Here is a 14,914-nt window from a genome sequence, read left to right on the forward strand (position 1 = left end):
GTACCACTCCTCCACTGTTCGATCGTGTGTATCGGAGAGCACTGCAACATACATCGCGTTCCTACAGAATGATCTGCCAACGTTTCTCGAAAATGTCCCACTGGAAACGCGTCGACGTATGTGGTATCAGCATGATGGTGCATCTGCACATTCCGCAATTGACACTAGGCTGTCCCTTGACAGGATGTTCGACGGGCGTTTCATAGGACGTGGAGGACGCATAAATTGGCCAGCCCGTTCTCCTGATCTTACACCTCTGGACTTCTTTCTGTGGGGTACGTTAAAGGAGAATGTGTACCGTGATGTGCCTGCAATCCCAGAGGATATGAAACAACGTATTGTGGCAGCCTGCGGCGACATTACACCAGATGTACTGCGGCCTGTACGACATTCATTACGCCAGAGATTGCAATTGTGTGCAGCAAATGATGGCCACCACATTGAACATCTATTGGGCTGACATGTCGGGACACACTCTATTCCACTTCGTAATTGAAAACGGAAACCACGTGTGTACGTGTACCTCACCCCTCATGGTAATGTACATGTGCGTCAGTGAAAAAGACCAATAAAAAGGTGTTAGCATGTGGACGTAATGTGCTGTTCCAGTATCTCCTGTACCTAAGGTCCATCACCGTTCCCTTTGGATCCCTACGTAATTCGGTGCTCTCCGATACACACGATCGAACAGCGGAGGAGTGGTACTCAAGCGTCAACTTTAGGTTACAATATCTTCGGATGTAATTAACATTTTACAATGCAACAAACGGCACTGATTACGTATTTGTTTATATGTTCATATGTGCTAACAAAACTAACGGGGTTCCATTTAAAAAAACGTAGGTTTGTGTTAAAAAACATACTTCCGTGCATTTTTGTATGGTTTGTATTAAACAATTACACTAGCCCCTCTCCTCACGTTCGGTCTGTGGAATCGGTTCGTCAGTATTTGGTGTGGTTTACGAAATATATCCAGCGGTAACGTTAGGTGACTCACCCTGTATATGACTGATGCGAGCATAGTATAAATTGTAAATCGTCATCGGATGTGAATAGTGGGGAGCTATACACCTCAGGAAAGCTATATTGTATGTGTATCACAAGCAAACGATGTTTTAAGGAAGTAGTTTTTCATGTTACAGTTTATCATCATAGTTTATCATAGAGAAACCTGCAAGCAGAATGTATGTCATGCGCTGAAAATATATTTCTTATATTGGGATAGTAACGGTGTTGCATTCCATTCGAGTAGTAGGTCGGAAACCGCAACGATCTAACATTATAGCGTGTTTTAAGTGCAGAAAATTGCAGCGTTAGGAGTGCATGTGTTTATGTTCTCTCTTACCAATACCTTCTTGGTAATGACCCAAGACACTAGAACGATAGTTTAGAACTGATAGCGCAGTTGATTTACGTAGAATGCAACATACTCTGTCCGTCTGGAGCTCCGTCATGCATATAAACCACCCGTTTCTTGTTCTTAACCGTCTGTTATATGATCACAACAGTTTGATAGCTACTGTACACCGATGATGGGTGCTAACCTCCTCGACATTCACCCATCTGGAGAAACCTTGTGCTGTTGGATGGGTGTGGGACAGCAGCTACAGCCTCGGTTCGCACTGTTCCTGCACGAAATGTAGAACGTGGCGCTCTACTTTGAGCTGCAGGGAGCGGTGCTCAAAGACAATGCGAGGAGATCTTTCGGTCTCTAACTTTATCCTAAGCAAGGGAGAATTCACTGTAACTGCCATCCACATAGAGAAAGATCGTAAGTTCCGCACTATGATCCAAGTTCAAATGGTTCAAATGGCTCTGAGCACTATGGGACTTAACGTCTGAGGTCATCAGTCCCCTAGAACTTAGAACTACTTAAACCTAACTAACCTAAGGACATCACAGGATTCGAACCTGCGACCGTAGCGGCCGCGCGGTCCCAGACTGAAGCGCCTAGAACCGCTCGCCCACACCGGCCGGAATGATCGAAGTGCTACAGATATGTAGGTCGCTGTCTGGTATACTTTGATGTATGTTCGAGAATTAACGATGAATGGACATACTGCAAAGTCATCTACTTACATTCGTGATGGTACTAGCGAAGTAGTGGAGGGGCTGTTTAGCGATGAAACAGAAATTGGTAAGCATGCTGCCACGTCATTGGTCGGTGTTGAAATTACGATAGAATTGCTCAAAATTGATCGCACTATCAACTACGATGCTTATTATTACAGCACATCGACGGTGTCTTTTCCATTCCAACAGTCCACGTACGCTGTTGATTACCACATAATGTTAATGGACCGATCGTGTTAATGTCAGTTTACACCGGAAACGCTTAATTTCCATGTTAGAGCTCATTTTAGTTTCGTCAGTATGTAATGTACTTCCTCGATTCACCGCCAGTCGGCCCAATTGAAGGAAGGTAATGTTGACTTCGGTGCTCGTGTTGACATGCGACTCATTGCTCTACAGTACTAGCATCAAGCACATCAGTACGTGGCATCAACAGGTTAGTGTTAATCACGAACGTGGTTTTGCAGTCAGTGCAATGTTTACAAATGCGGAGTTGGCAGATGCCCATTTGATGTACGGATTAGCACGGGGCAATAGCCGTGGCGCGGTACGTTTGTATCGAGACAGATTTCCAGAACGAAGGTGTCCCGACGGGAAGACGTTCGAAGCAATTGATCGGCGTCTCAGGGAGCACGGAACATTCCAGCCTATGACTCGCGACTGGGGAAAACCTAGAACGACGAGGACGCCTGCAATGGACGAGGCAATTCTTCGTGCATTTGACGATAACTCTAATGTCAGCGTCAGAGAAGTTGCTGCCGTACAAGGTAACGTTGACCACGTTACTGTATGGAGAGTGCTACGGGAGAACCAGTTGTTTCCGTACCGTGTACAGCGTGTGCAGGCACTATCAGCAGCTGATTGGCCTCCACGGGTACACTTCTGCGAATGGTTCATCCAACAATGTGTCAGTCCTCATTTCAGTGCAAATGTTCTGAGGCTTCATTCCAACGTGATCAAATTGTAAATTTTCACAATCAACATGTGTGGGCTGACGAGAATCCGCACGCAATTGTGCAATCACGTCATCAACACAGATTTTCTGTGAACGTTTGGGCAGGCATTGTTGGTGATGTCTCGATAGGGCCCCATGTTCTTCCAGCTACACTCAATGGAGCACGTTATCACGATTTCATATGGGATACTCTAACTGTGCTGCTAGAACATGTGCCTTTACAAGTACGACACAACATGTGGTTCGTGCACGATGGAGCTCCTGCACATTTCAGTGGAAGTGTTCGTACGCTTCTCAACAACAGATTCTGTGACCGATGGATTGGTAGAGGCGGACCAATTCCATGGCCTCCACGCTCTCCTGACCTCAACCCTCTTGACTTTCATTTATGGGGGCATTTGAAAGCTCTTGCCTACGCAACCCCAGTACCAAATGTAGAGACTCTTCGTGCTCGTATTGTGGACGGCTGTGATACAATACGCCATTCTCCAGGGCTGCATCAGCGCATCAGGGATTCTATGCGACGGAGGGTAACACCATATATATATATATATATATATATATATATATATATATATATATATATATATATATATGGCAATGCACAAAGCGTGTTACAGTAGAAAAAGAGGTGTATCAAACAACGACATAGGGGCCGTCTCTTGTGACTGATAACATATGGGAGACGGTTCTCGTACAGTACAGGCGATGAAACTTTACTTCGGCCTGTGGAAGTGTCGGCGATCACTGGCCACCTGCTCCAATGCATAAATACCTGCATATTTAATAGGATCGCTGCATATTCTCAGTGCCAGCACGTAGACCGCATTCTTTTTCGATATATCGGAAGAGAGAGAGGTGCGGTTAAAATTGAAAGTCTATCGGATGAAATTAACTGAGCTTTTATAGTTGGATATTTTTCTCTGCTGGATAGTGCAGAACAACGATGACAGAATGTTTGGGTGATAGACGTGAATAGATCCTGAGGGACGTGGATCTGCTTCGATGTTGAGTCTCCCTAATTTTCCCAGCAACAAACACCGCCGTAACTGTTCATGCTATCGTCGTGTTGCAGGAACACGCTTCATTTGACACTGACCTTACAGGTTTCAGACTGTGGTGGATATTGATCTCTCCGACTCCTGGGTAAAATTGCTAAAATTGATACCTCACTCTGGTGTGTATTACAGTACATCGCTCCGTATCAATGGCGTCTTTCCAATCCCGACCGTCCATTTGATACGCTGCTGATTACCGCATAATGACTGACTGACACCACTCTGTTCAGATGGAGGGAACCATGACGGAACACTGGATGTCTGCTACTTGTTGTTGTGGAACGTGGGATTAAATATAAAGCTCATCACCTTAATACAGTTGTTCGCAAGCATTCCTCATTGCTACACACTCGTTCTATTTCCATATGCTGCAATACCCTACCCATATCTTTTTTTAAATTTACACTTCTGGCCATTAAAATTGCTACACTAAGAAGAAATGCAGATGATAAACGGGTATTCATTGGACAAGTATATTATACTAGAACTGACATGTCATTAATTTTCACGCAATTTGGATGCATAGATCATGAGAAATCTGTACCCAGAACAACCACCTCTGGCCGTAATAACGGCCTTGATACGCCTGGGCATTGAGTCAAACAGAGCTCGGATGGCGTGTACAGGTACAGCTGTCCATGCAGCTTCAACACGATACCACAGTTCATCGAGAGTAGGGACTGGCTTATTGTGACGAGCCAGTTGCTCCGCAACCATTGACCAGACGTTTTCAATTGGTGAGTGATCTGGACAGTGTGCTGGCCAGGTCAGCAGTCGAACGTTCTCTGTATCCAGAAAGGCCCGTACAGGACCTGCAACATGCGGTCGTGCATTATCCTGCTGAAATGTAGGGTTCTGCAGCGACCGGATGAAGGGAAGGGCGACGGGTCGTAACACATCTGAAATGTAACGTCTGCTCTTCATAGTGCCGTCAATGTGAACAAGAGGTGACCGAGACGTGTAACCAGTGGCACCCCATACCGTCACGGCAGGTGATAACGCCAATATGGCGATGACGAACACGCGCTTCCAATGTGCGTTCACCGCGCTGTCGCCAAACACGGATGCGACCATCGTGATGCTGTAAACAGAACCTGGATTCATCCCAAAAAATGACGTTTTCCATTCGTGCACCCAGGTTCGTCGTCAAGTACACCATCGCAGGCGCTCCTGTCTGTCATGCATCGTCAAGGGTAACCGCAGCCACGGTCTCCGAGCTGATAGTCCGTGCTGCTGCAAACGTCGTCGAACTGTTTGTGCAGGTGGTTGTCGTCTTGCAAACGTCCCCATCTGTTGACTCAGGGATCGAGACGTGGCTGCACGATCCGTTACAGCCGTGCGGATAAGATGCCTGTCATCTCGACTGCTAGTGATACGAGGCCGTTGGTATCCAGCACGGCGTTCCGTATTACCCTCCTGAACCCACCGATTCCATATTCTGCTAACAGTTATTGAATCTCGACCGACGCGAGCAGAAATGTCGCGATACGATAAACCGCAATCGCGATAGGCTACAATCCGACCTTTATCAAAGTCGGAAACGTGATGGTACGCAATTCTCCTCCTTACACGAGGCATCACAACAACGTTTGACCAGGCAACGGCGGTCAACTGCTGTTTGTGTATGAGAAATCGGTTGGAAACTTTCCTAATGTCAGCACGTTGTAGGTGTCGCCACCGGCGCCAGCCTTGTGTGAATGCTCTGAAAAGCTAATCATTTGCATATCACGGCATCTTGTTCCTGTCGGTTAAATTTCGCGTCTGTAGTACGTCATCTTCGTGGTGTAGCAATTTTAATGGCCAGTAGTGTATTTCACAAATGAGAGACGCTATGGGTACCCACATGGTCTAAGGCGTCTCGTCACGGTCTGCCCGTGTCAGAGGTTCGAGTCCTCCCTTGGGTGTGGGCGTGTGTGTGTTTCATTCTTAACATAAGGTAGTTTAAATTACATTAAGTAGTGTGTACGCTTAGGGAGCGATGACCTCAGCAGTTTGGTCCTATAGGACCTTACCACAAATTGCCAACTTCCACAAATAAGACGACAGTACCTCTTTTATTTGTGCTACCTTACGCATTTTGTGGACAGCACCTTCCCGTGATGGTCAACCCTGGAATAGTAATCATGTACATGACTGCAAAATGAAGGAACAATGCTTTTCGAAATGGAATACCGAGACATCCGCTCCCCTTTCGATGGGGAGATGAGATTAACTGTAATCACCGTCGAAAAGTTGTTGGGAGCGCCCTACAATACCTCAAACTCTTCCAGTTTCCATATGTCGTGATGTCTTCCACATTTTTATCAATGACAAGCATCACATCTGTGTCTTATTTCTACCAACCTGTGTGTGGTAGCTGTACAGTTTATGCCATTCGATTTTCATTTTCCTGTCAGAGCCAGAGGATCGAAGTGTGTTAGTGACGGTTTAGCAGCAGCTGACATTGGTTTCTAAGCCATGGCAGAAAAAAAAAACCAAAGTGTATGGCAGTGTACACTGATTGGATGTGTTACAACCAAAAAAAGGAATGTTTAAAGTGCTAATGAAGCAGCAAACAGGTAGTTTCTTGTGTGATCGTTGGATATGGTCATCCTGCAGTATAGGTGATGAAACTTTACACCGGTCTCTGGAAGCAACTTCGATCACGAACCACCTGCCCAAAAAACCAATACCTGTATATTTAAGAGGATTGTCCCATATGTTTGAGTGATAGACATGAATCCACCCTGAGAGACACATATCTCCTTCGGACTACCTGTATGCAGTTTGGAGATGCGTCGCGAAGTATTCGTCTTTCCTCCATGCCATGTATGATGTGTAGTCCTTGTAATTTTCCCAACACGAAATACCAATGTAACTACTCATACTATTTCTACTACCTCGCGTTGCAGGGCAAAGCACCGTTTGGCACTACCCTTACAAACTGTACAGAGTTAGCGGAGCTATGACACCATGTACCCATTTCCACCGAGTGGTCAAAATGCGCTCTGTTCGCATTAACTCAGCTAGTCCTGTTTCCCCACAGGATGCAGAAGGTCTTAGATATAGCTTTCTCTGACATCCGTACAGGTCAAACTTAAATTAAGACAATCACATGGAGGAAGCTGCACGGACGGTGGGGCAGAGACTTAGGACCAGTTAGAAGATGCACAGGGACTGTCTAAAAACAGCGTTGGAGTCCTTGGTGTGTGGTATCCTTAGCAGATAGGTACGAAAATAAAATGGGTGACTCGTTTCGAGATGCCAGAGTGGCACGAATATGATTCACCAGTAGCTGTAATCGTTAAAAGACGTCTCTACATGATACAACTTGGGTACGTAGTACAACGGATAGACTTGCTTTTGAATTGCGGACAGCATTTCTGTCTGAAAGCGTAACACTATCAGCGACCGTGTGTACATGTACACTCAAGACTGCTTCTTATGCAGGGTGATGGTGACATAGGCGTGACGATCGTGTTTTTTCATAGCGCGGTCCTTACGCACAGTATATGCTGTGGATTGTTGAATCCCTCAGTTGTCAACTTCAGATGTCATTTCTCAATAGTGTTCGTCCAAAAGAAGAACATGTTCCCTCCATAGATTCCCGGTTGACCTACTTGGCGCGTGTAATCCGACTGTTGAAAAAAAAAATTATAGGTAGTCGCCATACATTAATTAGCCTGTCAAACTGGTATCAATGACGTGCGGCCTAGCGGGTGGAAGAGATGGCTAGGGCGCCACGGAATGATACTTGACAAGCGTTCCTTCTTTTTATAGCATCACATTGGTAGAAGGATACCTGTCATAGTGTACAAAACAGCTACGTTCTCTTGAATTATAGCTTCTTGTTGTCAAACTCTAAGTGAATGTGTTTTTTTTCCGACATGTTTGCCGATGGCGTGAAAAGTTGCTTGAAATGTTTCTTATACACACGTGCGTGGGAGTTTATTTGCATACACTGAACGCGACATACGCTCTGAGGCCGCGTAATTTGTTCAACAAGCTGGAAGAAATTGCTTTACGCAGGATGGGCGTGTCTCTGCTGAACATTTGTGTTGTCAGCGATACACTTCGGTGGACGTCACAAAATAATGAGATGCGACTGTTGTTTCGACATTTATTACGGTCGCAAATGTGTTTTGCTTTTTTTTAATGGATGCTCGATTATAGATGCGGTGACGTCGGATTCAATTGTTGAGCATCGCCGAGTGGTGGACTGCTGCGGGCGTTGGGGAGGAGGCGCATATCTGCTGTGGTGGTCGCTGGACACAGCCGCTCCCTGCGGGTGGGCGCCATGTGGGAGCTCCGTCGTTCCGTTTCAGAGGAACAAGTTGCTCCTGGGCAGGCAGCCGTCCTTTCACTTCCTCTCGTTTAGTTGACTATACAGGCTACTGGCGTAGGAGCGTCGCCTTAAGGTGGCGGGCAGATTGTGGAAGGCCGAGCTTTGGTGGCCAACTGGATGGGGGGGGGGGGGCTATGCTACTTAATTTCCCTTTTGTGTTGCCAAGGACCACTGCCTGAAGGCATGCCGCATACCGCCCCTGGTGCGGCCTGCAACCGTACGCGTGTCGGCAGAAAAACAGCAAAGGGCGGGCAGCGGGGGCGCGAGACGCTCCACGGAGCATCGTAGAGGGGGGGGGGGGAGGAGGGGGAAGCTTGAGGGGAAGTGAGGAGTTTGGTTTTGGAGAAGAACGCACCCCCTCTGCATTGTTTCAAACTCCTCTCTGTCCAACACCAGCACCTCGTCAGTATTCCCCACTAAAATGAATAAAGATAGCACCTTACACCCCAGCCTTTTTCCCACCAACTGGAAGGTGTCGGGTAGAGTTTGAGTGTGTCTGTCGCTAGTTTCGAGTGGTATTGCGAAATTTTTACCCAGCAGGATAACAAATGTATGGTATAGTTTTTGCACTGTATTGCACTTTTGTTCCGTCCTTGTGTAGCGCTATGCATGTAGTTGCGACCGAGCGAGGTGGCGCAGTGGTTAGACACTGGACTCGAATTCGGGAGGACGACGGTTCAATCCCGCGTCCGGCCATCCTGATTTAGGTTTTCCGTGATTTCCCTAAATCACTCCAGGCAAATGCCGGGATGGTTCTTGTGAAAGGACACGGCCGAATTCCTTCCCCATCCATCCCTAACCCGATGAGACCGATGACCTCGCTGTGTGGTCTCCTTCCCCAAGCAACCCAACCCATGTAGTTGCGTAGTTAGGACCGAATTTTGTGATTAATTATGTATTTAGGATCGATGTTTGCGTCAGTTTCCCGACCAAAATAAATGAAGTACACTAACCTAACCTTCCTCTCCCACATCTTGGCAGTTTCCATGTATTAGGGGGTGCACGTGGGCTTTCCGTCCAGGAGTACCAGGCTTTGAGTTCCGGAAAGGGCACAGCCATTTCTAATATGCCGTCAATTCCAAGTGCATCTGGCAGTCTCATTGTGTTAGGGGGGCGCACTTGGGCTTTCTGCCAGGGAGGACCAGGGTTCGAGTCCCAGAAAGGATACTGCCAATTTTAATTTCCCACCGAAATTCGAAATTCCCACCAATGGGGTAGGTTGGGAGGGGTGGTGGTGGAGGGGATGGTGAGGAGGGGTCTTGGACACATGTGCAGCTGAGAAAACGAGTGATATCATCCACGGGGATGGGCATGGTAGGGGAGGGGTTGGTCGGGGGTGGTGGTGATTATTTGATGAATTTAATTAATTTGTATGTCCATTTGATATCAAAATTGCACCAGAAACCCTGTCCCTACTACTTATGTTGTGCTGAGTAAAGGAAACAGAAGCTCTTGAGGGCTGTGTTATTGAAAATTTGTAGCTATTCACCTGTGCCATCCATTTTACAAATATAACATGGCATGGCGTTGCAGCTGACTTGTGATGGACCAAAAGCCTTGTACAAGTATTGAGGGTGTAGCAGAAGGGCAAAGGGCTACTCAGTGGCGTTATGTTTTAGATCCACCTACAATGGCAGCAGTTAAGGAAGTTCAACAGAACCCCGCCTTGGACCTGGGCGCTCTTCTGGACGCTGGGGACGGGGCCGTGGTGATGTTGGTGGCGGGGGAGACGCGGCTGGCTGCGCACCGGGCCGTTCTGGCCGCCCGGAGCCCCGTCTTCGTGGCCATGTTCCAGCACGACACATTGGAGGCAAGCAGCGGCCACATCAGCATCACAGACGTGGAGGGGCCCGTGATGAGGCAGCTGTTGGCCTACCTGTACACCCTCCAGGTTCCACAGCTGCCCGCCATGGCCCTTCAGATGATGGTGGCAGCTGATAAGTACGGCTTGTCGGCCTTGAGGTCTGCCTGTGAGCAGCAGGTGTCCGCTCAGCTGACCATTGAGAATGCAGCAGCTGCAGCTGTGCTGGCAGTGAGGCACTCGTGCCCTGACCTTACTTTGGCTGCTGTTGACTTTATAAAGGCTCACTTTGTCCATGTGGTGGGCACACAGGGCTGGGCAGATGCTGTGCTAAACCAGCCAAAGGACGTGGTCGAAGTGAGTCGGCTGCTCAGCGAACCACCACCAGAAATGAGGTAAGCACACGAGAAGCCACTCATCTGTATCTCCTATATATATATATGGGTCATTCCATGGTAACTCACGTTACAAAGTGATGTTTATATTATAAGATTTGGACAATTCGTGGGAGGAAATGTTTCTATTAAATATTTTTTATACCTCAAAACATACTTTATGCAGAATGCTCTATAAACCTATATCACAATAATTGTTACATTACTATATTTATAAAACCAAATCTTATAATTGTTGTTGGTAAGTCACGTTACCAAGAAATGGCTTTTGCATATGATAACATTACATTACTTACATTTCTTGTAAGTTTCACACACAATACCAGAAGATCTTATAAGTATTTTAACAAAGTCCCAAACATTTAATCTCCAATAAAATAAATATTAAAACATTGTGAACAAGTAACTCACATTACAACATATGGTAACTCGCGTTACATTGTCACAGATCACAATCAGACTTGAAATAACCACAGGAATTTACAGCACTTGGAGGGTTCACTTTTCTGACAAGCTTGTTTTTAGTGTCGTACGAGGTGCATTCAAGTTCTAAGGCCTCCGATTTTTTTTCTCCGGACTGGAAAGAGATAGAAACATGCACATTGTTTTAAAATGAGGCCGCATTCATTGTCAATACGTCCCAGAGATGGCAGCACAGTATGGCAGATGGAATTTTACCACCAGCGGCGAGAATGATAACTGTTTTAAATACTTAAAATGGCGACGTTTTCCTTACTTGAACAGCGTGCAATCATTCGTTTTCTGAATTTGCGTGGTGTGAAACCAATTGAAATTCATCGACAGTTGAAGGAGACATGTGGTGATGGAGTTACGGATGTGTCGAAAGTGCGTTCGTGGGTGCGACAGTTTAATGAAGGCAGAACACCATGTGACAACAAACCAAAACAACCTCGGGCTCGCACAAGCCAGTCTGACGACACGATCGAGGAAGTGGAGAGAATTGTTTTGGGGGATCGCCGAATGACTGTTGAACAGATCGCCTCCAGAGTTGGCATTTCTGTGGGTTCTGTGCACACAATCCTGCATGACGGCCTGAAAATGCGAAAAGTGTCACCCAGGTGGGTGCCACGAATGCTGACAGACGACCACACGGCTGCCCGTGTGGCACGTTGCCAAGCAATGCTGACGCCCAACGGCAGCACGAATGGGACTTTCTTTTCGTCGGTTGTGACAATGGATGAGATGTGGATGCCATTTTTCAATCCAGAAACAAAGTGCCAGTCAGCTCAATGGAAGCACACAGATTCACCGCCACCAAAAAAATTTCGGGTAACCGCCAGTGCTGAAAAAATGATGGGGTCCATGTTCTGGGACAGCGAGGGCGTAATCCTTACCCATTGCGTTCCAAAGGGCACTACGGTAACAGGTGCAACCTACGAAAATGTTTTGAAGAACAAATTCCTTCCTGCACTGCAACAAAAACGTCCGGGAAGGGCTGCGCGTGTGCTGTTTCACCGAGACAACGCACCCGCACATCGAGCTAACGTTACGCAACAGTTTCTTCGTGATAACAACTTTGAAGTGATTCCTCATGTCCCTACTCACCTGACCCGGCTCCTAGTGACTTTTGACTTTTTCCAACAATGAAAGACACTCTCCATGGCCGCACATTCACCATCCATGCTGCTGTTGCCTTGGTGATTTTCCAGTGGTCAAAACAGACTCCTAAAGAAGCCTTCGCCGCTGCCATGGAATCATGGCGTCAGCGTTGTGAAAAATGTGTACGTCTGCAGGGCGATTACGTCGAGAAGTAACGCCAGTTTCATCGATTTCGGGTGAGAAGTTAATTAGAAAAGAATTGGAGGCCTTAGAACTTGAATGCACCTCGTATATCTCACCTTTAATTTCAGGCCACTTCCTAGACTTCCCATCTTTCATCATTACATCAACCTTTAACTCATCATTTTCAATTTTAGTAACATTATCAGGAAAATATGAATTGTCATATTTTACCACCACCCAGTCATCTACTTGTATATCTAGTGATTTTTCTGTTCTGTTAGTGTTTTCCTCTGCAGCTGATGAAATGGTGTCTCCTACAACTTCATTATTATAGACTTCCAAGTGATAAATTTTAGAAATGTTCAAGAAAGGCTTGTAGTTCTTGATTAAGGCCGAGAGATGTAGTTTTTTGCTTCTTTGGCTAAAGTCTTCTTCACCCATAAGAACTTCTGTCGCATTAGAAGAAGAATGCAACAATGCTTTTACAAATTCTGTTACATTGTTTACAACACATTTCCTGCTTTTCACACCAGACCTGTCTTGGCGTTTGACAGCCCCACCTATTCAACCCACTGGACCCTTCCCATGAGAAGTTGCAGAGTACTTCCATGTAATTCTTTTGGTATGACTCTTACTTAGAATTTTTATAGCCTTTGCGATATATCTGTTTTTAAACTGGGAAGCAGGACCATCTGACCAGATTGTAACTTCTCTAATATTTTTTGGTAGTTCTTCAAGAAGTCTATCAACATCGGGAATGACAGTGTTTTTTGTGTGGTCCAGATTATCAGATACCAACACGAAGGGTGAGAGTACCTGAATGCCAAATAATGGTAGTAAAAATACTAATTTGATTCTGCTGCCAATGTGCACTTTGAATTTCATCTTGACTTACACATGTAAAATTGTCAGAAAAATCGATTTGCATCATGGCAGTTAGCATCGCAGAAGGCAGTGATACTTTATCAATCTGGTAGTTCTTTTATTGTTCTCTCTTAAAGTAGCAGTGCTCTAAAAATTTAGGTCCCATGGTAAGAATGTGATCAGTAAGATTGTGTAATATTACTTCTTCCTATACTTTCAAAATTCTGCCAACACTCTCCTGCCACACATACCATTTTGCACCGTACTCTTGTACACCAGTACATAAACCAAGAAGTTTAACTGCCAATAAATCTTTACATTTCATGCACTTTCTCAACCAACAATTGGCTGTAGGCTCTGCACATATAAAAAATTCTGGCTAGTTACTGGTGTACCTTTCTACTCTTTTACATTCACAACGTCTTTGTATCGAGGGGCCTGTCTGCTAATGTCATACCTTTCATAGAATTTGCTCACTGCACTTATTATTTCATCACTTATTTTTTGTTTAGAGATTCTTTCTACTTCTAAAGGTTCAACAGACGTATGATACAACGTTCTAATAACATTTTTTTTTCTGGGTGATGCTGGAAGTATACGTCTCACTTTTGATATGGATTTCCCAGTGAAGACCTATTTTTATACGGCAGAGAGGCAGAGCTACTTGGTGTAATTGAAGTTGATTTCTTTAGCCGTTTCCTGTACTTGGCAACTATTTCTCGATAGCATTCTGTTTCCTGTCTGCAGAAATCCTCTCTTGTTCTCTTTTACTCAAACATTTTTCCTGTTCCTGCTTCTTTTTCCTGAATTTTTTCATAGTTCCCTTTTGTTTGATTTTATACTCTTCATAACTGCCTTCATCTTTCAATTTCTGCCTTCTCATCTTAAAGGCATTCTGAAAAAATTGGAAATTGTTGTAAAGTAGAAATAGCTATCCCTACGGAATTTTATGTGTCATATGGAGATAAATATACATTAAATATGTGAAATATATTGTTAGTTGTGTTGTATGTAATTCAGAACAAATCTGACTGCTTAAAATTATAACTAATCCTACAAAAATTATGGGAACTCACGTTACATAAATAAAGGTAACTCACGTTACATAAATTAAATATCCTATACCAGGAGAAGGCTTCCAGGAGGCAATTTATTTGGGATACTAAATTATCAGGTACACTTCTGTGAAGGACAGCATGGCATATAAGTTTCTATACATTAATGTATTTTGTGAAAATCTTAAAAACATTGGCATTTGGTAACTCATGTTACACATTTTGGGTTAGGTTATATAAATGTTTGTATATTTATCATCCTTAAATTGTTTGCTTCTAAAAATATACCAAAAAGAAGAAGAAGTTATGCACTTTAAAGTGATATATAAACCATAAAGAATTATTATAAATTTCATGATTTTTTACTACCATGAAATTGATCAAATCTTCTGCATGAACAAACTCAACAATATAGTCTTCAAAACAATGACTCCCACAAGTAAACGATAAGTTTTGGAGTGAAAAATCAGTCTTGCCAACAAAATTAAATGCCCAACCTACATATGTAATGGGGGAAAATATTCCCATCTGTGTGTGTGTATGTGTTCGCGAGCGCGCACCTGTGTGCATGTGTATATACATATATGTATGCGTGTGTGTGTGTGTGTGTGTGTGTGTGTGTGTGTGTGTGTGTGTGTGCGCGTGT

The 14,914-nt window shown here is 44.9% G+C and overlaps 1 protein-coding gene across 1 annotated transcript in view; it reads left to right on the top strand.

Moving 5' to 3' along the window:
• The window catches only part of LOC126427219 (ankyrin repeat and protein kinase domain-containing protein 1-like), a 106,903-nt gene that overhangs the window by 71,112 nt on the left and 20,877 nt on the right, over window positions 1–14,914 (top strand). Inside the window, exon 2 of the mRNA XM_050089459.1 lies at window positions 10,030–10,606. Within this exon, the coding sequence (XP_049945416.1) occupies window positions 10,041–10,606 (566 nt within the window). The 5' untranslated portion in view covers window positions 10,030–10,040. The remainder of the gene's footprint in view (window positions 1–10,029; window positions 10,607–14,914) is intronic.

The sequence above is a fragment of the Schistocerca serialis genome, chromosome 11 (genome assembly GCF_023864345.2).
Source record: "Schistocerca serialis cubense isolate TAMUIC-IGC-003099 chromosome 11, iqSchSeri2.2, whole genome shotgun sequence".
Classification (NCBI taxonomy): Eukaryota; Metazoa; Arthropoda; class Insecta; order Orthoptera; family Acrididae; genus Schistocerca; species Schistocerca serialis.